The following is a 23508-nucleotide window of genomic DNA, read 5'->3' on the forward strand; positions in this document are numbered from 1 at the left end:
CGCGGTTCGGCTGCAACCTGTCAGAATGGAGATGTCCATCAGCTGCCTTTCCCCCCCCCTTTTTTTTGTATTTCGGCTCCCCAATGCGCGATCGAACTTTGACGTCAGTCACGTGACGAGCGGCCAAAGCAGCTGAAAATATTTGCCGTTTTGGGGGCTGTCTTGTCTGAAGCGCACCCTCAAGCGTTTTTGACGCTTTGGAAGCTTTTGGTGTGAACGCACAGTAAGAACCATTTGGGCATATCCACAGTAGTTCAGTCTTAAGCTGCACAGCAGCAGAGTGAGCTTGCTGTTGGCATTTGAAGTGATGGTGAAAACAGGTACCAGCTTCTCTCTGACCATGATGAGTTCACGTCTGCGCAAAACAAACGCTTCATGAACGTAAATATCCACTATGAAAGTGAACTGAATCTGGGAGTATTTAGGATTGAATCATAAAGCACAATGATTCATTTTTTGCTCAAAAATGGCAAGGCTCATTTGTTTTTGTTGTTAAAGAGGTAGTGTAAAGCTATTTGTCTGCTACTTTATGTTAGTTTGGAGTAATGTTAGACTGTTAATGTGACGGCTGTCAAGACGCTCTGATGAGCCGAGGTCCACGGCTCCTTTGTTACTGCTATTTTGTTTCCAAGTGTCGTGGTTTGATTAATGTGGAAGAAAGTGTGTGACACTCTTGTTTTCTTCCTCCTTCAAAGAAATAGAACATTTAATGTGAAGAAATGAACAAAAAGGAACAACTATATTATAGTTGTTCCGTTGAATTTATTAATATATAAGCATGGAGTAGTACTGAAATGTATCCTACTGTGTTTTTTTTTTTTTTTTTTTTTTCGGGATTACCCCAGATTCCTGGGATGGGGGCTCGTTTGTCCCGGGAATAGAAAGCAACACCTTCTTACACAACAGCAGCATCATATCATAAATATTTTGTCACAACATTGTGCCAAATATTCTCAAAACAGTAATAATATAATAGTATACTGTTTAGAGAATGAGGCCACTGAATGGAATTCAATTATTAAAGAAATAAAATAAAATCTCTCATCAAACAAGGGCAGGTGAAATTACAATGACATAATTTAAATGCATGTCTTTGTAGCTACAGCAGAGCACCAATGTTGTAACCCTCTATTTTATTTATTACATGTTTTTTATCGTAACCTTTTATTTATTACATGTTTTTTTTTTTTCCATATGGCCTTATGTCCTTCGTGGATGTGCAGCATCCGGGATAAATTTCTCCTACGGGAGACAGATAAAGAAAACTTTGAACTTTGGACAATGAACACGCTGTCAACTGTGCAGCGCTGGACCTAGCTGGGCACATCGATACTAAAGTTGTGAGTTAGAGTGTTATAGGATCCACTGCTGTGCCCAGTTGCCCCACATCACAGTGGGAGTTGAGCCTGACTGTGCTCATTTAAAATGCCACCTCAAAATGTCACTTCCTATGACTATTTGCGACTTAATTGCCATCACACAGTTTGACAATGTGGGTCCATGTAGCTAAAGGTAACAAGTACTGGTTAGTGAGGTTTTTTTGGAGGGTTGAGTGGTGACAGTTTTCAGTTCAGTTTCAGTTTAGTTTATTTGAAAAGGGACAATGCACATTAATAAACATTGTAGAAAAGACACATGTTATTGCACCCGAATTAGCTTAAAAAGCTACTTTCATCAAATGTCCCTCAAGGCAACAAGGCAACCTTTAAAAATAACAACAATGGAATAGCATATTGTACCACATAGGGTAGTAGAACACATACACATACTAAGTGTCCATAAATACATACATAATAAATACACATTTGGATGACGACAATGTAATAAATACACATTTGGACAACAATAACAACATCAGTGCTCACATCTTTGGGTGTCTAAGCAAGCTTCAGTTTCTTAGCTTGTTTTACATGCAACATTCTGATCATTTTATTTTACAAAATAACAACAAATGCAAGGTACACACTCTAGTACAGCACCAGACTGATTAAATTACAGAATAAAATGACACTTTGCAGTTGCATGGAGTTTATTTTCTGTTTACTAATGGCAGATAATAAAAAATCCCATTTTCTCACACAAACTTGAATTTCTCAAATGGATTCACGGGTCTACATTTTAATTTACAACTGCACACTTTGAATTCATGTGTGAGCATCACTTTACACACTCAGACTCTCACTGACCTTTATTCTACCCCTTGAATTTAACTGAATAAATGCTGATCTGCACCCGACATCATCCATAAGTCATTGTCTCATCCATACATCAGTGATGCCGGCTCCATCATTTGTCCTGGAGACGTCTCCATTCATCAAGTGTGATAGTGACGTTTTACCAGATGTGAGATACACCGATCAGGCATAACATTATAATCACTGACAGGTGAAGTGAATAACACTGAATAACACTTCATCATGGCACCTGTTATGAGGATATATTAGGCAGCGGGTGAATACTTTGTACCTCAAATCTGATGTGTTAGAAGCAGGAAAAATGGGCAGTGTAAGGATTTGATTCAGTGTGACAGTGCAGTGCAGTTTGTTGTGCATTTGGCAGCAAAAGGGACCAACACAATATTAGGGAGTTGGTCACAATGTTATGACTGATTAATTATGTCAGAACCATACAGGCAGATCATGGCAACTCGCATAGAACGAAAACAAAGTTACACAACAACTGTACGTTACCGCGTTTATGACATTTAATAATTGGTCCCATATATTAAAAGTTACTTAAAATAATGTGCATATAATTAGTAATGTCATTATATTTCACTATATTTGATTTGATTAATGCATAATAATCATGATAATCATAATGCCTTGATAAATTATCTGACAGTAATCGTAACAAGAAAATCTATAATGGTGACATCCCTAGTGTGTATATACACAGCTCATCGTTCATCATTTCAGAAGACGGATAAGAGAAGAGACAGAAAAGAAGACGCGGGCCGAGTCCACATGGGCAACATAATTACTGGTGTTCTACCTGTGCTTCCCACCCATGGATGGTGCCTGAAGCATATTTTTCATATAAATCAATTTCCCTCCATTTTACAAACATAACAGATTTATATAGGAGCTCTGCAAAACTCTGCTGACCTGCAGCTCAATACTGCACCTGAGTTCACATCCTGTGTAAACACATGGAGCCATGAAGCTCCTCTAACACACTGCTCACCGTGGGACAGAGTGGAAGATCTGGATGCTGTTAGTGCCTAAAGCTGTGAAAACTGCAAAGTATTTTACTAATACTTGAGTTGAAGGTAGAATCTGTAGGTTTGATCGTTGCAGTTTGTTTCTGCAGACACAGAGCCCATAAGTGATGATTAAGCAGGGTTTCTATTGAGTCTATATTTATTTAGTTTTTTTTTTTTTTTTGGAAAATCCTAATATTATATCTATATATAATCCTAATATTATATTATATATATATCCTTAATATCCTTTTAACTTGTATTGGTAACACATTACTTGACGGATGGTTGTGTAGCACATTCATAAGACCTTTCATAAGGTGTTCCTAATGCATTCACGACAGCTTCATAAAGCATGAGTCAGCATTCATAAATCTGGTTATATTGCTATGGAATAACGAACTGGGCATTTATTTTCAAAATAATAATTGGCACCTGTATAGTAAGCAGAAGTAAGCGGAATATTTGTGTTAATATAAGTCTTAAATAGTAATATCTTCCGACGGCAATCACTTACATAGAGTGTTTGGTCTGAAACACGGGTCTGTCAGGCTGGATTGCACCAACAAGGTTTAATTTAATCTAAGATTAGCTCTAATCAGAGATTAGTAAAACTCAGTTTAAAATGAGTTAATCCATGTTTAAAATTAAGCAGAGCTCTGTTGCACCATTTAAAATTAATCTCAGTTTAGTAAAACTCAGTTTAACTGAATTTAAACTGATTTAAATCAGTAGGGACAAGTGTGTATAAAGGAAACTAATTAAATATGCAAAATTGAGTTTTGTTCGTTGCAGTTTGTAAACAAAACATTCAAGCTGGGTGGATCAACTGTGTAGACTAGCCTCCTGCCCCTGACAGCAGCAGTCAAGACCACAGAGGAAACGAAATACAGTCTGGGCTGATACCCGCCATCACCAACACCGGAGCCTCTGGTGTCACATGTTTTTGTTTTGTTTTTTAAACAGGAGATCCGAGCTGGGAAGACGGTGTTAGCGGTGGATGCTAACCACTACCACTAGCCGGATTTAGCATCGAGCTAGCTCCCCACAACGGTCCTCATACTTGTTACCAGTCGAGGCTTTAGTTGTCAGTGACGGTGGGGAATCGGTCTGCAGCTCCAGCGCTTCACTCAGACTGTATTTCTTTCTTTTGTCCTCCTGACTGCTGCTGCTAAGAGAGAGAGAGACGTGCTAGCACTTGTTAGCATCAGAGACAGCTAGTGCAGCTAGCAGCCCTGAGCTACTACTCTGCTGCAGTAGCTGCACCTGAGCTCTGTCAGAGAAAACACCGTCTCTCTCCGCCCAGAAACGTCTCTGTGCGCAACAAAACAAAGCAAAAGAGAGAAAATTGAGAGACAGAGCCTGTCTCTCAATTTTCCTCAAGGAACTTCATAATTTTGCTCACTCCAGCTCAAAAATGCAGCCATTGAAAAAATTAAACCTCCTCCACTGTCAGTTTAAAATTAACCCTAGATCACAGTTTAAACTGGAGTTTAAAGTTCTGGTGCAACAGGATTAAAATTAAACTTAGTTTAGAGTAAAAATTAAACTGAGGTTTAAAGGGAGGTTTAAATCTAATCTGTCTTAATTTTGAACTAGGTTTAAAGTTTAGTGCAACAGAATTTAAACTTAAACCATGATTTAATCTGGTTTTAAAGTTAAACCTTGTTGGTGCAATCCAGCCTCAGTCCCTCTGCTCTGCTGTAAGCCGAGGAGAAAACTTTCCTTGTATCCTACAACCTTTATCCAATGAGGAGAGAGAACGGGATAAAGGGGCGGTCCTCTCTGTGTGTGCAGCCAAGGGATGCGCGTGAATGTGGTGACGTAGGGACGAGGGCGGGGACTGCTAACTCCATCGGCTGACAAGAAGTTAGCCAAAACCACCGGATCGCTTACTTCTGCTTTAAAGTCTTACCCTTTAATTTTCAGTAGAAACGTCACCATTTGCTGCATCTCTAATGTCTCTGTCCTGTCTAATGTCTCTTTCACAGGTGGAATGGCTAAAAAACGAGGAGGTGGTGAACTCCTTGACCGACGACAACATCGACACGCGGGCCGACCACAACCTCATCATCAACGAGGCGCGTCTGTCCGACTCCGGCAACTACACCTGTCTGGCCAGCAACATCGTGGCCAAGAGACGCAGCGCCACCGCCGCCGTCATCGTCTTCGGTGCGTTGCCCCCCCCCCCGGCTGCGGCTTACAGCACATTACATAATGTTTACACAGCACACAGGATCAATTTGTTTGGTTTTCCTACACAACCCTACACAAGTGATTAAGAGACCCATCTCCACTGAAGAGCAATGTTTCCTCTTTATTTCACTGAATGTATTATTCAAAGACTCAATTTACTGCCTCTCATTTAAAATCAATGTGTACTTTATGAAAGGAAATAAGCCACTGTGTCTTAATCTCATTTAAAAGGAATGTAGCTTATTAAGTATTTATTTGCCAGAGGCCTTCCAGCAGTGCGGGGTTTACCAGCTTTGATAGCGCTGCTGAACCTTTAGCTTCCACGCGCGTTAGACGGAGACCATCATAGGGTAAAGTGCTTCAGTCAGACGCTAAGTGGTCGATTCCAACCTGTCGGCCGCTATGAGTCAGTGTCGCCTTTTAGAAATGGCAATTCTGTTTAATGGCTGTTTTCCTTTGCTTTCTCACAGTTCCACGCCTTTATCTTAATCCAAGAGCAAGGGACATTGAACTGGCAATTAGGAAAGAGGGAGTTGTGTATATCCACCACAATGAATGTGCCGCGCTCAATCTGCTCCAGCCGTTCTGCATTGTTGCCTCGCTGTGCCTCAGAGCCCGCATAATCATTAATAACCTCAGCTCTTGTTAGGGTATTAAATGCAGACTTCTGGAAAAAAAGTAATAAGTGTTGTTGTGCACTCACTCCACCTCTTCTCCTCCTCCTCCTCCTCCTCCTCCTTCCCCTCTTCCTTTCGCTACGCTGAACTCTCTCCTTCCAGTGAACGGCGGCTGGTCTCTGTGGACCGAGTGGTCGCCCTGCAACGTGCCGTGTGGGCGGGGCGTCCAGAAGCGATCCAGAACCTGCACCAACCCGGCTCCTCTGAACGGCGGAGCTTTCTGCGAGGGCATGTCCGTGCAGAAGATCACCTGCAACGCTCTCTGCCCAAGTCAGTTCCACTTACACTCTGCACTGAATCAGTACAAGTTTGTGTGTGGACAGACTGTTACCAATGGAGAAGTTCTTTTTTTTTTTGTTTTTTTGCTGTTTTGCACAGAATTGCTTTCCATTTGTGGTCCAACAAAAAACTGCCGTCACCAAACAAACTCAGCTCCGGTCAGAGAGGGTGATTATACAGGTGCATCTCAATGAATTAGATTAGAACATCATGAAAAGTTAATTTATTTCAGTAGTTCAATTCAATTCATGAAACTCATATGTTATATAGATTCATTACACACACACACTGAAATATTTCATGTCTTGATTTATTTTTACTGTAATTATTATGGCTTACATTTAATGAAAACCCAAAAGTATCAAAGTAGTAAGTTCAAAGTATCTCAAAGAATTAGAATATATTGGAAAAAGGTTCACTATTGTAACCTAATGGGTGCATCTCAATAACTATCATGGAAAAGTTCATTTATTTCAGCAGTTCAATTCAAATAGTGAAACTCGTATATTATAAAGATTCATTACACACAGGCTGGAATATTTCATGTCTTTATTCCTTTATATTGTAATGATTATAGCTTACATTTAATGAAAACCCCAAATTCAGTAAATCAAAGAGTACGAATAAAGTGAAAAAGTTCACCATTGTAACCTATGATGTCACACTCTAATCAGCTGGTTAACTTCAAGCACCTGCAAAGGTTTCCTGAGCCTTTAACACTAGCACCGCCGTTGCACACTATATACCTATAACCGCCATGAGTCGTTCATTGGACGAACTGTAATAAAGTGTTAATTAGTGCTGTATAGGTGTTACATTTGTCGTAGTCTTTTAACAGCTACTCTGGGCCATGAAGTAGGCTGCACCCCGCAGCCTCCGCGAGGGGGGGGGGGGCATACCGTAGGAACCCCGCCCCCGCCTGTAAAGCCGGGTTTCCACCGTATAAACAACCTTTTTTTTTTTCTTTTACGGCAACATCCATAGTCCTTAGTGATCGTTGTTTGATATGTCAGGTGGAGCTGCCCATCATACCTGCCCCCCCCCCCCCCCCCCGCGTGCGCTCACGTCGGCGCTTTACATGAAGAGCACAGGGACTCTGTTTTTACACTAGTTTGCTCCTAAATACTGGCTTTATAAAACGAATTTCGTTTTCTTTTGATATCATATTGATATTTCCCCCCTGAATGTAGGCTACACCTCTTCTACAACTAGTCTGTCCAGTCTGGAAAATAATTTCTGCACCGTGCGTGTGTGAAGTGTGGACGTGAGTGTGCATCTGCGCAGCCTGCGCACGTGTACACACAGAGACACACGTACACACACACACGCACGCACGCACGCACGCACACACACACACACACACATACACACAGAGAGAGAGAGAGAGAGAGAGGGAGAGGGAGAGAGAGCGCATAAACCCAATAATGCCGGCGCAAATCGGTGAATTCTCTGGTCGTCCAATGAACGAACGTGGCGGTTATAGGTAAAAATGAGAAAACATGATCGATATTTTTTTGTGTGAGTAATATTGATTGCATTTAACAAAACGGGGTGCTGCCCAACATCATTTTAGGAAAAGTCACAGACTGGTGGACTTCAATGTTTTTTTTTAAATAAAGTTATGCACAAATGAAAATCAAAGTCGTCCAATGAACGGCAGTTGGCGGTTCTAGTGTTAAATCAGGGATGTCAAACTCATTTTAGTTCAGGGGCCACATACAGTAGCTACTCAAGTGGACCAGACCCGTGAAATAATACAGTGTAGCATTATAACCTATAAATGATAAGAACTCTTTATCCCTTTGTTTTAGTGCAAATAAGTGCAAGTACATTATTAAAGGAGACATATTCTGCCCCCTTTCCACAAATTAAAATGGTTCCCAGGTGTCTTAAAGACATGTCTGTGACATGCTTTGGTCAAAATACCCCAAGGATCAAAAATCACAGCTCTTTTCATCCTCTTAAAACAGCCCTGTTCAGAACAGCTGGTTTCAGTGCCTGTCCCTTTAAATGCAAATGAACCACTGCTTGCCCCGCCCCACCCCTTCTACTGGTCCCAGGTAGGGGTGGGGTTATGCAAATTTGAAACTTAGTTACATCACTGGAAGACACAAGGGAACAGTTCATAAAACTATATGAATTTTAACCTAAGGAGCCTGAAAATTATAGATTTCTTTTTTCAATTCTCACATTTTGGGGGCGGAAGGCAAGACAAACACCCAAATATATGTTAAACAGCCTTCAAAATGTGATATTTCCATAATATGTCCCATAATATGTTTTTACAATTAATGAACCATCCTTTTACAAAACATGAACAACCTGACGTTTCTTGAGAAAAGTATGTGCAGTTTCAACACTGTTATGTTTCTTCTGTCCTCCTTGTTATTTTAGACAGTTGTAGTACAGTTCCACTACTTCCTGAACTTGCTGCTCCTTTGTTTCCTGTCTAACATTATTGGACAAACTGATCAATCCAGGTGTGTCTGAGTAGTCACAATGGTCAGACACACATGGATTAATCAGTTTGTCCAATAATGTTAGACAGGAAATAAAGGAGCAGCATTAAGTTCAGGAAGTAGTGGAGCTGTGCATAGACCCCATTCATTGAGATGCACCTGTATATTGAAGGTGGCCACAGAGAGACATTCAGGGATGGTAAAAGCTTCAAATGTAACTGAAATGTAACTTAACTGAGTCCTCTGGCTCACTGCTGCTGCAGTGGGAGTTCTCCCTGTGCTCATGAGGGCTAGTTAGACTGTGACACACACAGGTCCACTGTTTGTGTGTTTGCACCAGAGGGAGAGATGAAAGAGACAAAAAGAGAGCAGGGGAAGCAGCGACTGAGTAACAGCACTGTGCAGAACTCTACAATGATTTTACTGATTTAAAAATATAAAAACAAAACAAAAGGAGAATTAACATTTGGCAAATGTTAATATTATGGCAGACCAGCAAGGATAAATCGATGTATGTACAATATAAAAAGTTATTACCTGTAAATTACAGTTGTATTGCAGCATATCACCCACTTTAGCAAACAAGACATTTATTCATCGTTGAACCTGACTTGACTGAGCATACATCCCAGCCTCATTAGCATCGCAGACAGCCAATAATCAGGATTGTGAGGGATAGATCCGTAGTGACCTGATAATATCCAAGGAGCAGCAGGCTGATGGTGTTGAGAGGAGTAAAGAGCAGAGAGGGAATACAACCAAAGCAAACAGAAAAGAGGATTTAATGATGAAAAATAAAGCGAGTGGAGGAAGCAGCAGTGTGACAGAGGATATGACTCGGTGCACTGTGGGATTCAGGGTGAGCTGAGTTACTGCTTGAGGAAATGGATTTTTTACCCTACTAGTGTAAACAGAGAAAGGACTGTGTTGTTCTAAAGGAAGGAGGTCTGTTCTCACAGAGGCAGGGGTCAGAGGTGGACTAAATGATCGCACAGGAGGATCATTGACTTTTGAACTCAACAGCAAAACAAATACACACCTACAGTACCTTCAGAAGTCCCTCGCATTCAATTATGTATGATAATCCAGATGGCATATACTGTACAGTGTAGAAGTGTAAACTCGCCCTCAAAGCTGTAGCAAAGCAAGCCTCATACAAAAGATAAGAGAGTGGAGGGAGGATTAAAGGAGACATATCATGCCCCTTTTCCACTAATTAAAATAGCTCCCAGGTGTCTTAAAGGTATAGTTCACCCAAAATTCAAATTTCACTCATTATCTACTCACCCTCATGTCGACTAAGAGGTGTGAGAATTTTCAGAGTCCTCCGTTCCTTCTCTGAGTTACGGGGGGGTCCGCGCAGCAGTATTTGTCCATATAATGGTTGTCAATGGATACCAACTTTCTTCGTCCAAAAAACATCCAAATACCTCCATACTGCTTGTCTGTAATGTCCCTCTTGTACTGAAGCCCCGACATGAGAAATTGTTCTGAAAAAAATTAAATAAGTCTATATTTTAAGCTTGTTTGTAGCGGAAGCTCCCAGTGTCTCGGTTCACTGCTCTTCCTGTGTCAGTGCAAATCTCTCGTGATTTGCACTGACCGGCGGAACAATTTCTCATGTCGGGGCTTCAATACAAGAGGGACATTACAGACGAGCAGCATGGAGGTATTTGGATGTTTTTTGGTGTGTCTTTTTGGACGAAGAAAGTTGGTTCCATTGACAACCATTATATGGACAAATACTGCTGCATGGACCCCCCCGTAACTCAGAGAAGCCACGGAGGACTCTGAAAATTCTCACAGCTCTTAGTCGACATGAGGGTGAGTAGATAATGAGTGAAATTTGAATTTTGGGTGAACTATCCCTTTAAAGACATGTCTGTGACATGCTTCAGTCAGATAAATCAAAATCCCTCAAGGATCAAACATCACAGCTATTTTCATCCTCCCAAAACAGCCCTGTTCAGAACGGCTGGTTTCACAGCCTGTCCCTTTAAATGCAAATTAACCACTACTTGCCCCGCCCCTTCTACTGGTCCCAGGTAGGGGTGGTGTTATGCAAATTTGAATCCTAGTTACATCACTGGAAGACATCTGAGGGAACAGCTCATAAAACCACATGGATTTTAATATAAGGTGTCTGAAAATTACAGATTATTTTGTCAATTATCGCATTTTGAGGGCTGGAAGGTAAGACAAACACCCAAATATATGTTAAAGAGCCTTCAAAAAGCCTTCAAGTAATATTTCCATGATATGTCCCCTTTAACTTTTAGATTATCTTCACAAAACTACAGAGACAGAAGAAGAGATTGAGGATATGTGGTTCAGCTAATAAGGGAGGAAACATTACTTGACATATATCAAATTAACACTAATTCAACTAAAGGCATCCACTGTTGAAGCTAAACTGTGTTTTCAGGTCTTAAAAAATAAATAAATTCCATAAATCTACAGCAAACAACTAGACAGCCTAGACCAGGGCTGTCAAAGTCATTTTAGTTCAGAGGCCACATACTGAGCAATTCATCCTGTACATGGCCTAGACTGTATTCTTTCTACATTTGTACACCTCGTCATTGTGGACATAATGTATCTTGAAGGACTGTCCTCAAATACAGCACAAGCATTCACTAGGACTTGAGGAAGAGCTGATGAATAGTTTGGTGGTCTAAGGTAGTATCACAGGTCACGGTGACCTAGCTTAAAGCGATTTCAGCCCTGTGAATGTATCTTGGTTGCGCCTTGAATTCTTGGTCATGAACTCACAAAAGAAAAACGTTGTATCCTCCACTCAAGATTTCACACAGAAATGATAACAAAATGTAATTCAATTGGTTAATATTCCATATGACTCCTGATAAAGCTCAAATATGTTCAGAAGGATACGACCCTGGTTATATTATAGTCTTTAGATTTTGTTTTTCTATTCAGTACATGTTTGCCTTTTCTTTCACACTGAAGTGACATAACTCCTCAACATTCAGAAAACTAATCATTTGCCAAACTTAAAGTTTTCAATATGGAGGCCTTTGTAAAAAAGAATTGACCCCAGAGGGAGAGAAAGCCTTTCTCAACCTGTGGAAGAGCATGGACCTCCACAGCATCTCTATAAAGGAAACATCTCTGACATCAGTCTCATTGATGCTTGAGATTCACATACTGTATGACCCAAATATATGAGCTAATAGAAGTCTACTGAGCCAATGTATAAGGCTAGGAGGCTGGAATGAACCAGTTATTAAGAAGCCCCAGTGTAGGTGGAGGTTGAACACTGAATGCACCGTACACCCGACTGTAAAACATCTGACCACAGTGACTCTGTACAGAACTGCACGTCGTACCACAGCAGTGCTTTGATGGACACCGAGGACACGGGCAGAGCGGTGGTAGTACGCTTCACTCCCACGGTCGCTGCATCATCACATCTCTCTTTCATCATCAGTGAAGGAAACACTAGGAGCAGCTCATGTTCTATAGAACAAAGGAGCTCTGCACCCACATGGCGGAGAAGTTCCACTCTACCTCCGCAGTGTCTGGATGAAATAAGCAGCAGCTTATCTCAGCTGGCCTCCTGAACAAGGCCTTCCTCCCCGGTGGTAATTGCAGTCACAAGGTGTCCCACTTCATTACACCAGGGAGGGAGTTTTCAAAACATGAGGCATATGTCTCCCTGGGGGGGCGCCAGAGAACTTCAGTGTGAGACAAAATAAGACGACCGTAAACATCGGTTTAGCTAAACTCGGCTGTGCGTGTGACAAAAGAGACAGATGTTTAGCAGCTACTAGTGAAAGAGCAGACAGGAAAAGGAGGAAGTGGTAATTCCCTTCTACAGTGAATCCCTGCATCATCTACCTGCAGCGCCCAGTCTTATACAAGCTGAGGGGCATTGTGAGTCTTTGCTAATGTCAGAACGACAAAATTCATCTTTGTTCTTCATCTTTGTTTAAATATCAAAGTGTATGTGTAAATGTGTGTGTGCAGGGTTGGAAAAACACTATTTATACTGTGATGCCACTAACATGAAAATGATCATGTGGCAATATGAAACAACGATCGATGATAGATAGATAGATAGATAGATAGATAGATAGATAGATAGATAGATAGATAGATAGATAGATAGATAGATAGATAGATAGATAGATAGATAGATAGATAGATAGATAGATAGATAGATAGATAGATAGATAGATAACAGTGACCATTACAATGCTGTTACCGTTACTGACAATAAGATGCGCGGTTATCAGTGTTACTTGACTCAAGAAGTAGTTTAAGTATCAGAAAATAATACACCTGTTTAGAGAGGCACTATGCCAGTCTGGTTGATTTTCCTCTGTGTTGCTAACCCTCCACCTGGTCATGTGTGTAATTAAGGTAAAAATGTAGCAGAGCCACAGGAATAATCCTGCTTAGTTTCTCTTTAAACGTGTACGCTATAGCCTACACATTATTTTCAGTTCATCAACTGGTTGGAAAAAAGGTTAATCACTCCACCTCTTCCACACGCCGCTGATCCAAACAGCTGATAGGCGGAGTGATACAGCGCGACGCAGAGCCTGTTTGTGTGGAGGAATACTGAGCAAGTTGGTTAATTCCATAAACAGGGGTTAGGGAGAGAAGTCTGTGTAATTTGACAAAAAGTAACGCACCCTAACCCCATACTTTTCCTGGTAATTAATAACTTAGCCTACTAACTTAGTTACTTTCAGGGGAAAGTAACTAGTATCTATAACTACTTACTTTTTAAAAGTAACATGCTCAACACTGATTGATACTGTAGATAGATAGAACCACAGTGTGGTTCAAGGTAACTTCCGGAAGAAAGGACGGTGACTAAATCTTCAAAAAATAGTCAGGCAAAGAAATGATTAATCTAAGTGCTTGTTATGAAGCTACAGCATCATTTCCCATGAAGCTTTGTGAGTCATGCAAACAATCAAGCTACCAACATTATTGCAGTCTCTATTATACAGACATTGATTAAAAAATTGCTTCACCAATTACATTACAAGGACCTATCCTTTCAGAGTAGAAGACGGCCAATCAAGTCAGACTATAAGTTCAATAACATTACCAGTCAAGTCTAGAGTTAACATTTAATGTTAGTGCTGAATAAATACCCTGAAGAAAAAAAAAAAGACATTCAAATAGTGGATTTTTTTCTTTATTTTTTATGTGCTTGTTGTATATAAATGTAATTCTAAGAAGAAAATGTGCCCGTCAGGTCTGTGCATTGATGTTTAACTCATCTCACTAGATTATTTCTGCATGAAATATGTATCCAGACCTAAATCTCAAATCTGTGACACATCTAAACCAGCAGGACAAAATCACATATTATCTACAGTCGGATCAAAAATAAATGAGTCCTGCTGGCAGCGTTATCGCAGTTGTAAGAGGGAAGAGAATAGGAGACAATTTAAACCCAATGCAAGGCTCTCTAAAGAAGCAGTTTTTCTTATATTAAATAGGAATATGTATATAAAAATAAAAGACAGTGCTGTGGTTAAATTAAATGTAAAATTATGTCTGCGTTTAAAATTTAGATTTTTAGCCCGACAGAAACAACTGACTCACAGACTGGTCATCATAAATTCCATGCAGTACAAGACCACCAGGCAGGAGAGAGGCGGAGAAGTGACACGGTGTGCCAGCGGGGGATTTTTTTTTATTTTTGTCACACATTTTTAATATTCAGTGGCTTCACAAAGTGTTCAAAGTCCTTCTCCTCTTGCAAACTTTATTATTGTTATATTGTTGCTCTGAATCATTCTTAAAAAAAAAAAAACTTTCAGACCTTTGCTGTGGTCTGCTGCATCTGGTTTGCTTTATAGAATCCCCTGTGGTAGACTGAAGAGAGTGGACAGGGTTTAGAAACACACTCCTGTGGGTGTGAGGACTCGCACATTATATTTTATACTGTCACACACACTATTGTATTCTGCAGGCACTAGTACACTTTTAGACATACACAGCAACAACAGCTGCCTCCCCGATGCATCTGTTGTTGATGAGGAAAAACGATGATATTATGTGTAAAAGTATTAATTGCCTCTCAGAAGGTGTTGCAGCACTGACACACACACAGAGCAGGACCAAAGACATTTTCCAGACTTTCTGTAATGCGTCAGCTGGTGTTTTAGAGGAAAACCCTGATCTTAGCTCTCCCACTATTGTCAGCTAACACCAAAGTTAATTTAATGAACGTCTTGTGCTTGAGATGAACAAGCAGAGAGACCAGCGTTGCATTTCCTCATTTCAAAACAGAACATGTGGGACTTCTGCTGTAGAGCTCCCGTCCTCCTCATGGAAGACTCATGCATGTTTTCTGTGGATGTGCTGGACACTGTGTTGGACGCTGTTGTCTTCCTGTGCCTTGTTGCTTTTGCACAGTTTTGCAGGTATAACTCACTTTCTGCTTCTGCTTATTGTGAAGTGCTCCTTCACTTCAGACATTTTAGGTTGGACTGATTTCTCCACGTAGCCTACACCATGTCTCATGTGTTTCATTTGTTCTTAAAATACTGGATCAATGCAATAATTGCGTGACACAACATATCTATTATAACTTTTTTTTTTCAACTTATTTTTGCAGCCTTACATGAAATTCAATCAACCCTCTATGATAAATCTGGACAGATTATAAGACATTGATTAATACGGTGGCCGAGACCCGCCATTGCTGCAAATAAAAATAAATAAAAAAAACTCTGCAAATAAAAATAAACGCTGCTGCAAATAATAATAAAAAAATCCTGCAAAGAAACGCTGCTATATATATATATATATATATATATATATATATATATATATATATATATATATATATATATATATATATAAAACGCTGCAAATACAAAGAAACACCACTGCATTAAAAAAAAAAAGCTGCAAATAAAAAGAAATGCCACAATGCAAATAAAAAAAGCATTGACGCAAATAAAAATGCCACAATGGAAGTGAATTACCGGGGACTGTTATTGCCGATGCACAGGTGTGTTTTTTTTATGTGAGAGAAGAAGACTTTTTATTTTATTTGCAGCAATGGCGGGTCTTGGCCACCATAGATTAAACCCAATCCAAGGCTCTCTAAAAGCGGTAAAAAGGCTGTAGTGTTTTTGCCAGAAGGAAGACTGCATTTCCCATGAGCTCTAGCGTGTATTGTCGTAAAGACGCTTATCTGGCTCGCACGTGCCGTCTCCGGTCTGAATGCCGTAAATCTTGTGGACCGACCCGACCACTGCCTCCTGAAGGTAAAGAGTTACACTATTTAGAAATAGCTTACCTTCCCACCAATGGCCTCATTTGCTATAGGTCACACAGAGACTTTTGCATTATCCAAGTAAAAGTTCTTTGTATTTGCGTTAAGCTTTGAATCATCCCAGGAGAAAGGAGGCCTCCATGGTTGTAGAAAGGAAAAGGTTTGGATTCATCAGTACTCTAACTAGAAATGACCGTCCACCCAATCTCAGTGACCGGACAAGAACAGGCTTCTATCCAGCACTCAGTGCAAAAGAGCTTCAGAAGTCTCCTGCAGAGATGAGAGGAGCTGTTGGAAGAATGACTATCCCAGCAGTCAGCAGCACTCCATCATGTCAGGGACGGGCCGCTGCTCATCAGTTGCCCATTACGGCTCCTGTGTTGCAGCACTGTGTTGCAGCAGTGCTTCTCAGTTGCCTCGGGACAAGTCTCTGATGGTCTTTGAGTGGCCAGGACTTAAACCCCACAGAACATCTGAAGAGAGACGTGATAAATGGAAGTCGACAGTCTTTCAATCCAATCTGATGCAGTTTGAAAGGATCTGTCAGGATGAATAGGCTAAAGTACTCAAGGGGATTCAAAGCTGTAATTGTTGTTTTACAAAGTAGTCAATTACTGACTGAACTTTTGTAGATGAGAGATTTCAGTTCGGTAAATTAGCAAATATAAGATATTTTTACTTTTTAAAGGGAAAGTTCACCCAAAATTGAAATTTATTAAATTAGCCATTTATCTGTGGCTTCTCTGAGTTACAGTGGGTCTTAGCGTAGTGCATGTCAATATAATGGTTGCAAATGGATACCAACTGTCTTCGTAACAAAATGACACACCAAAAAACATCCAAATACCTCCATGCTGCTCGTATGTAATGTTACGAAGACAGTTGGTATCCATTTGCAACCGTTATATGAACATGCACTGCTACGCCGAGACCCCCTGTAACTCAGAGAAGCCACGGATAACTCTGAAACTTCTCCCAGCCCTTAGTCGACATGAGGGTGAGTAGATAATGAGTGAAATTTCAATTTTGGGTGAACTATCCCTTTAAGTTATCAAGTAATTTCTTGGGTACAAATAGGTTAAAAAAAAAAGAAGCTTTTACCCATTTCTGCAACACAGGTCTGGAACAAGATCCAACAGTTGGAGCTGAAGCTGTTGTTAAGTCTCACATATATATTTAAATGTGTGCTTTGTCGTCCCTATACCCTTCTTTTACTGTGAAAATATTATCTGCCTGTGAAAACACTGACATGTGCTGAAGCACCGCAGATAAAAATAAGTTCAAGTGTAGTGTTTCCCCAGATTTTAGTGTGAGGAGACAAATAACATGTTGGCCTGGAATGTGCCAGACTAGTATCTGAAACCACACGGGGATGGGGGTGGGGTGGGGGGTGGAGACAGAGGAGATGATGTGCCTGTAAAAGTTGAACTCGTAGAAGATAAATGGTAAATTTAGCAGCTTGTTTTGCACGTTGTTTAATTGTTAGGGTGATTTTTAGTGTGAACGCACTCAAGCCTTCATGCCTATCTGTATTTTCAAGTTGTGAACTGAACATATGTCAAAAGGTGTAGAGCTTGTCTATGTGTCTTGTCACCTCTGTGTGGTTGTTGGGCCCATGTAGACCCGTTAGTCCCAACACTTCCTGGATACACACCGTCATTCTCCCTCTGTTATCGTCTTTTTCACAAAGAGCTGGGAGTAGCAGGGGTTCAGGAGTTAGTGGGATCATCCAATGAGCCCACTATGTCCCCAGTGGCGGACTGGGACAGAAAATAGGCCCTGGCATTTTTGACAGAGAGAGGCCACACATTATACACACACACACATATATGTGTATATATATATATGTGTGTATATATATATATATATATGTGTGTATATATATATATATATATATATTGCTTGAAATAACAGCAATATGAATGTAAAGCATAAGGAACATCCAGATCTGGACGTTTCTTATGCTTTCCATTCATGGTATTTAAAAATCAGCTGACAGAGGGAGAGCAGCCTCGTTTGGTGATAAGAAGAACAGGTTCTTTAGTGTAGGAACATGAGGAGAAAAAACATGCAGGTTTTCTGTAACATTATAACTAAGACTGCGCCACCCCCCCTCCCCCTCTCATCTCCCTCCCCAGGCTGAATGAACAGGCGATTGGGGGGAAAAAACAAACAAAAACAATTGCTAGTCGAAGCGGTAAAAGCGTTAAAAGCATTGCGTGTTAACGCTTTAACTTTGACAGAGTGATCATAATGATGGGGAAAGAAAATGCATTATTCAAACTCAGACGGTTATGGAGGGATTCGATCCCACACAGGAGCAAGATTTTTGATCACAAGACGAGGTGCTTTACCAGTTGAGCTACACGTTACACTCACTCCGCACTGACAACGGCTGAGTGACAAGTGAGCTTGCGCATCTATGGGCCTGCAGGCGTGTTGTTGCCACCTATTGGTCTGGACATGGAACAACAGTAGATGATAAGCAAGAGAAAAAAAAACTGTGACGGCTGCGCAGCGGCCGGCGGCAGCCGTCCTGCCGTACCGGCCGTTCTGGTATTCTCCAGAACGTCCAGATGGCCAGTCCGCCCCTGTATGTCCCTATTGGTCATTTTAAGAGGCTTCAGGCTGCCGGGGCACAGGCGTGGTCCAGTTTACTGACAGCAGGAAGCTGAGCAAGAATGAGAGAGATGTGAAAGTGGCACAGAAGTGGAGAGATGCTGATGCAACATCTATATGAATCATTTACAGATACAGGTGCAGCTATAAATTAGAACTTCATGGAAAAGTTGATTTATTTCAGTAGTTCAAATAGTGAAATTGTGAAACTCATACACACAGACATATTTCATATCTGTATTTCCTTATATTGTAATGATTATAGCTTACATTTAATGAAAACCCCAAATTCAGTAAATCAAAGAGTTAGAATAAAGTGAAAAAGTTCACCATAAATATGATGTCACACTCTAATCAACTAATGGACTCCAAACACCTGCAAAGCTTTCCTGAGCCTTTAAATGGCATCTCGTACTTTATTGAGATGCATTTGTACAGTAAACGCAACTCACTTCCCGTATTCTCCTATCTGGCCCCAGCTCTTTCTTTGAAAGATAAATCCTGTGATTTGTGAGTTTAATAGAAATTCACCCTCACATAGATCTTTGTTAAGCGTTACTGCTATTTTCCCTCTAGATGTGTCCTTTGTCGTCACAAACTTTATCCACATGTAAGCAGCTGCGAGGGAGAGTTCACATTTTTTTGTGTCCGCACTGCCTTGTGGATCAACAGTGGCCGTTAGCAGCACACTAATAAAATAGCAGGGGTGCTGACTTTAATGATGTGACTTTCATGTCCTGAGTTAATGTATAGCCACGTAATGCACCTTGCTGCCAGCTATTTTATTCCACTGACCTACAGTCAGTGGTAATAAGGTGCTAAAAATGTAGCAAAGTAACAGTGGCAGGAAAGAAAAAGACAGTGATGTACCGACATGGAGATCAAAAGCTTTTTATCATCATGTTTGTATTTCCATAATTGAAAATACTGTATGTAACATATAAACCCAAGCATATACATCATAAGTCATTTGTTTTTGGCTTGATTACAACAGGGACAAGGGAATCTAGCCTGGTCCTGACCAGTCTCTTTCACTTTACTTCATTTATGCAAAGAGACTGACCACTCTCCATTGAGAAACATTTACTTTACTGTTAGGTGGATACTCTGTTGAAGCCTTTACCCAATCGCTACCGTTTCTTCATGATGTATGTCATGCACCGGAATGCAATGAACGACATCCCATCGTTGCAATGAGCAGTAAAGCAAAAGTGTGTGCTAGATTAGATGTCTGTCAATGACAGCAGAGTTGCCACAGCAGGACATCCATCTCCGCCATCATTACTGAACCTCCAACTTAGCGCCAGTATTGGGCACGTAACTTTGACAAAGTAATTAGTTATAGTTACGTTCCTCAAAATGTAACTGAGTTACAACATGATAAAAGTGATTAATTACAAGGAAAGTTCTGTTGCTTTTTTATAAAAATGCTCAAATATCTCAAATTAGCCCATTTGGACTTCCCTCCCCCTGTTTACTACTGGACTAACCAACTCACCCAGTATTCCTCCACACAGGCAGGCTGTATCACTCCGCCACTTCCACATCCTGCTGATCTAAACAACTGATAGACGGAGTGATACAGCGCAAGGCCTGCCTGGGTAGAGGAATACTGAGTGTGTCGGTAAGTTCCAGATAAACGGCTTTTTCCAACCAGTTGAACTGAAAAAAGAAAGTACACAACAAAAACTACACTTAAAGGGACAACGAGGAGTTTGTATTTGCTTATAAAAAAGTATCACATTAATGTGGATGAATCTACGCTACCCACACTTGTTAATGGCTCCATTTTCGATAAATATATTGTTTTGTCTCTATCGTTATTTTGTTATTTTAATTAAAGCAGAAGTAAGCGATCTGGTCGTTTTGGCTTATGCTGCGTTCCAGGCAGGCTTTTGAAACCGTAAATTACAGCTTCAAGTCACAACTTACGACTTTGTAGCGTTCCAGGCAACCCACTCGTGTTTTTCCAACCTGTTTTACCTGTGAAAGTCACTATAACGGCCACTCGTAACTTCCGACCCGTGAACTCGTACCAGATCGAACTGGTACGACTTCACAGGTCGGAAAAACACGAGTTACGGGTTGCCTTGAACGCACCATAACGTCTTGTCAGCCGATGGAGTTAGCATCCCCCGCCCTCGTCCCTACGTCACCACATTCAGGCGCATCCCTTGGCTGCACACACAGCCCTGCATGCCGTTCTCTCTCCTCATTGGAAAAAACTTGTAGGATACGAGAAAAGTTTTCTCCTCGGCTCAGAGCAGAGCAGAGGGACTGACAGACCCGTGTTTCGGTCCAAACACTCTATGTAAGTGATTGCTGTCGGAAGATATAACTATTTAAGACTTATATTAACACAAAAATATCGCTTACTTCTGCTTTAATGGTGGAAATGCTGGGCGAGCCAACCAGCGTTTCCTTACTTTCGGTCTCCAGGATGCCCAGCAGGTCATGGGAATAACGCCACCGAATCGCAGTTTACTGTCGGAACTACGACGGTATCTGATCGTCTTCGAACGTCTGGCCTTCATTGTTGATGAATGAAAACATTCTTGGCAAGACGTCTGTCTTGCGCCGGTCCAAGAATTCCACCGTGCGCGCAGAGGCTCATGGTAAATGTAGTATGAAGACACTTCCAAAACTCCTCGTTGTCCCTTTAAACAGGTGTATTATTTTCTGATGGGACTTCTTGAGTCAAGTAACGGCTTAACAGTGCATTTTATTGTCATAACGACGTTGTAACAGGGGACACAGTAACTTTTTTTACTACCCGTTACTGAAAAAAGTAGCGTGGTTATTTTACACACTGTTATTCCCATCACTGCTTAGTGTATAACCTCAACATCATTGTCCTCAGCCACTCCCTCTGTTCGCTGATTGGCCAGTAGATTCTCTGCAGGAAAAAAGCCAAGAAATAATTTCAACCCCAGGCGGAGAACTGAAGAGAAATAAAAATTGACGGTAGTACTTCCTGTAGGTGGGCGGAGCCAGGCTTAGGGATATTTAATTTAATTCAGTTTATTTGATATACTATTATTATTTTTATACTATTATTATATTTGATATTAGGCATGAATGTAGAAAAAGGTCAGATTCCAACCCCGGCGGTGGTCAGGACTATATAGAATGGGCTCCATCGACGACTCTCCTACAAAATATAGTTCAACCTCCCAGTGCCATGTATCTGTGGCACAGAAAGTGACACTGTCAACCTGGATTTCTGTGCAGGAAAAACTTCTGACCGGGACAACGATCAATAGCGGTGACTCAGCTTTGGCTTTTCAAGGTGTCTGGCTTTCAAAAGTCATTTTCTGACTGGACGTCTGAAACAAAACATTTCAGACATCACATTTCCAGACACTGATTGATGTGTGGATATTGAAGTTTTCAACCGGCTTCCTCTCGCTGCCAGTTAAAGCTGTCAACCTTTTTAATGTAGCTTTAAACATGGGAGGGAGCCGGGGGGGGGTTATTTTAGCAGCGTGGACATGGAAAAAATAATAATGAAGTGCAAAAAAAGAAGAGGAATAAGAAATTCCATTACCTGAGCAGGGATAAAAAGACAGACCTGTAGCATCACAACAGCCTGGGGCCTCATTTATCAAAGAGGGTGTAAAAGTCCTCTTAAATTTTCAGTACAACGGAAAGGCAAAATGTGCGTACGACCAAAAAATATACACTCTTTTCAGATCTATCAAACTCCGCGTACACACGGCTGCACGGTATTTCCCTTGAGAAATCACACCGGACCTGAGAAAAGCGTGGATGAGAACACGCCTCATACCCAGCCCCCTAAACGACCCCACACAACCATATATGGTCAATGCAAATCAGTAAGTAGCCATGTGCACTCTGGAAACGTGTGGAATGACGTCAGTGGAAGACGGTGAAGACAATAGATGGACGGAGAGCGGAGAAAGAAGCGGAATTTCTCTGAAAGCGAGATACACGGTAACACGGCAATATCAGTCAGAAACATCATCTTGCATTGAAAGGCTACAATAAAAACAAAAAAATCCCAAATCTAAATGAAACAGAACAGAAAGAAGAAGAATCATATTTATCCTCCTGCCCCTTATTTTAGATTATGTCATAATAATTTAAAGCAGGGTTTCCACTGCCAGTAGCTACTTTGCACCCCTTTCCACTAACCCCCAACTGCCGTTCACTGGACGACTTTGATCATCATCACCACCACTTGCTACTTCAAACAGTGTCCGCGCTCCTCTCTCCCTCGCATACTGCAGTTCTCTGACTCTGCAGCGGCGTCACCAATTCCTCCTGTTCTTCAAAAAGCGTGTAAATGCCGGTACGCCATGGTCAGACTGGTCGTAAATTTCGGCACTTTCTCCCGACAGGTTTTGGTTTGATAGATCCCAAATTAGGCGGAGAAAAGTGCGTAGGCTACGCACAAAACGGGGGAAAGAGCGTGTAAAAAAGCGTGTATCCACAATGATAAATGAGGCCCCTGGTATAGTCTCACAGATAGAGGAGGGCGTGTTGCCAGGTTATCAAGGTTGAGCCGTTGTACTTGTGGGAGGAAGGAGATGCAGAGCGAAGCGTAGGCCGCGTCAGCCCCGGCTGTCTGGTACCGCTGACTGACGTACGAGCCCGTCCGGTTCTGACAGGTCAGCCCGGGCATCGGCTTAATGATGGTCTGAGTGGAAATAGAGCACAGAGGATGGAGGAGGTCAGAGGTCACACCAGGACAAGGCAGATCGCCACTTAGCAAGACACAGCAAAGAGAGGAGAGAATATTCATAGACGGCTGTAGACAGTGAAGTGCTGTGATCAGTCAGCACT

The 23508-nt window shown here is 41.2% G+C and overlaps 1 protein-coding gene across 1 annotated transcript in view; it reads left to right on the plus strand.

Annotated features, from left to right (window-relative positions):
- unc5db (unc-5 netrin receptor Db) overlaps positions 1-23508 on the plus strand; it is a gene marked incomplete at its 3' end in the record, with an annotated part of 317959 nt that overhangs the window by 207621 nt on the left and 86830 nt on the right. Inside the window, exons 5-6 of the mRNA XM_083979098.1 lie at positions 5194-5374; positions 6178-6345. Of these exons, the coding sequence (XP_083835224.1) occupies positions 5194-5374; positions 6178-6345 (349 nt within the window). The remainder of the gene's footprint in view (positions 1-5193; positions 5375-6177; positions 6346-23508) is intronic.

This window comes from Trachurus trachurus, assembly GCF_905171665.1.
Source record: "Trachurus trachurus genome assembly, chromosome: 9".
NCBI classification, from domain to species: domain Eukaryota; kingdom Metazoa; phylum Chordata; class Actinopteri; order Carangiformes; family Carangidae; genus Trachurus; species Trachurus trachurus.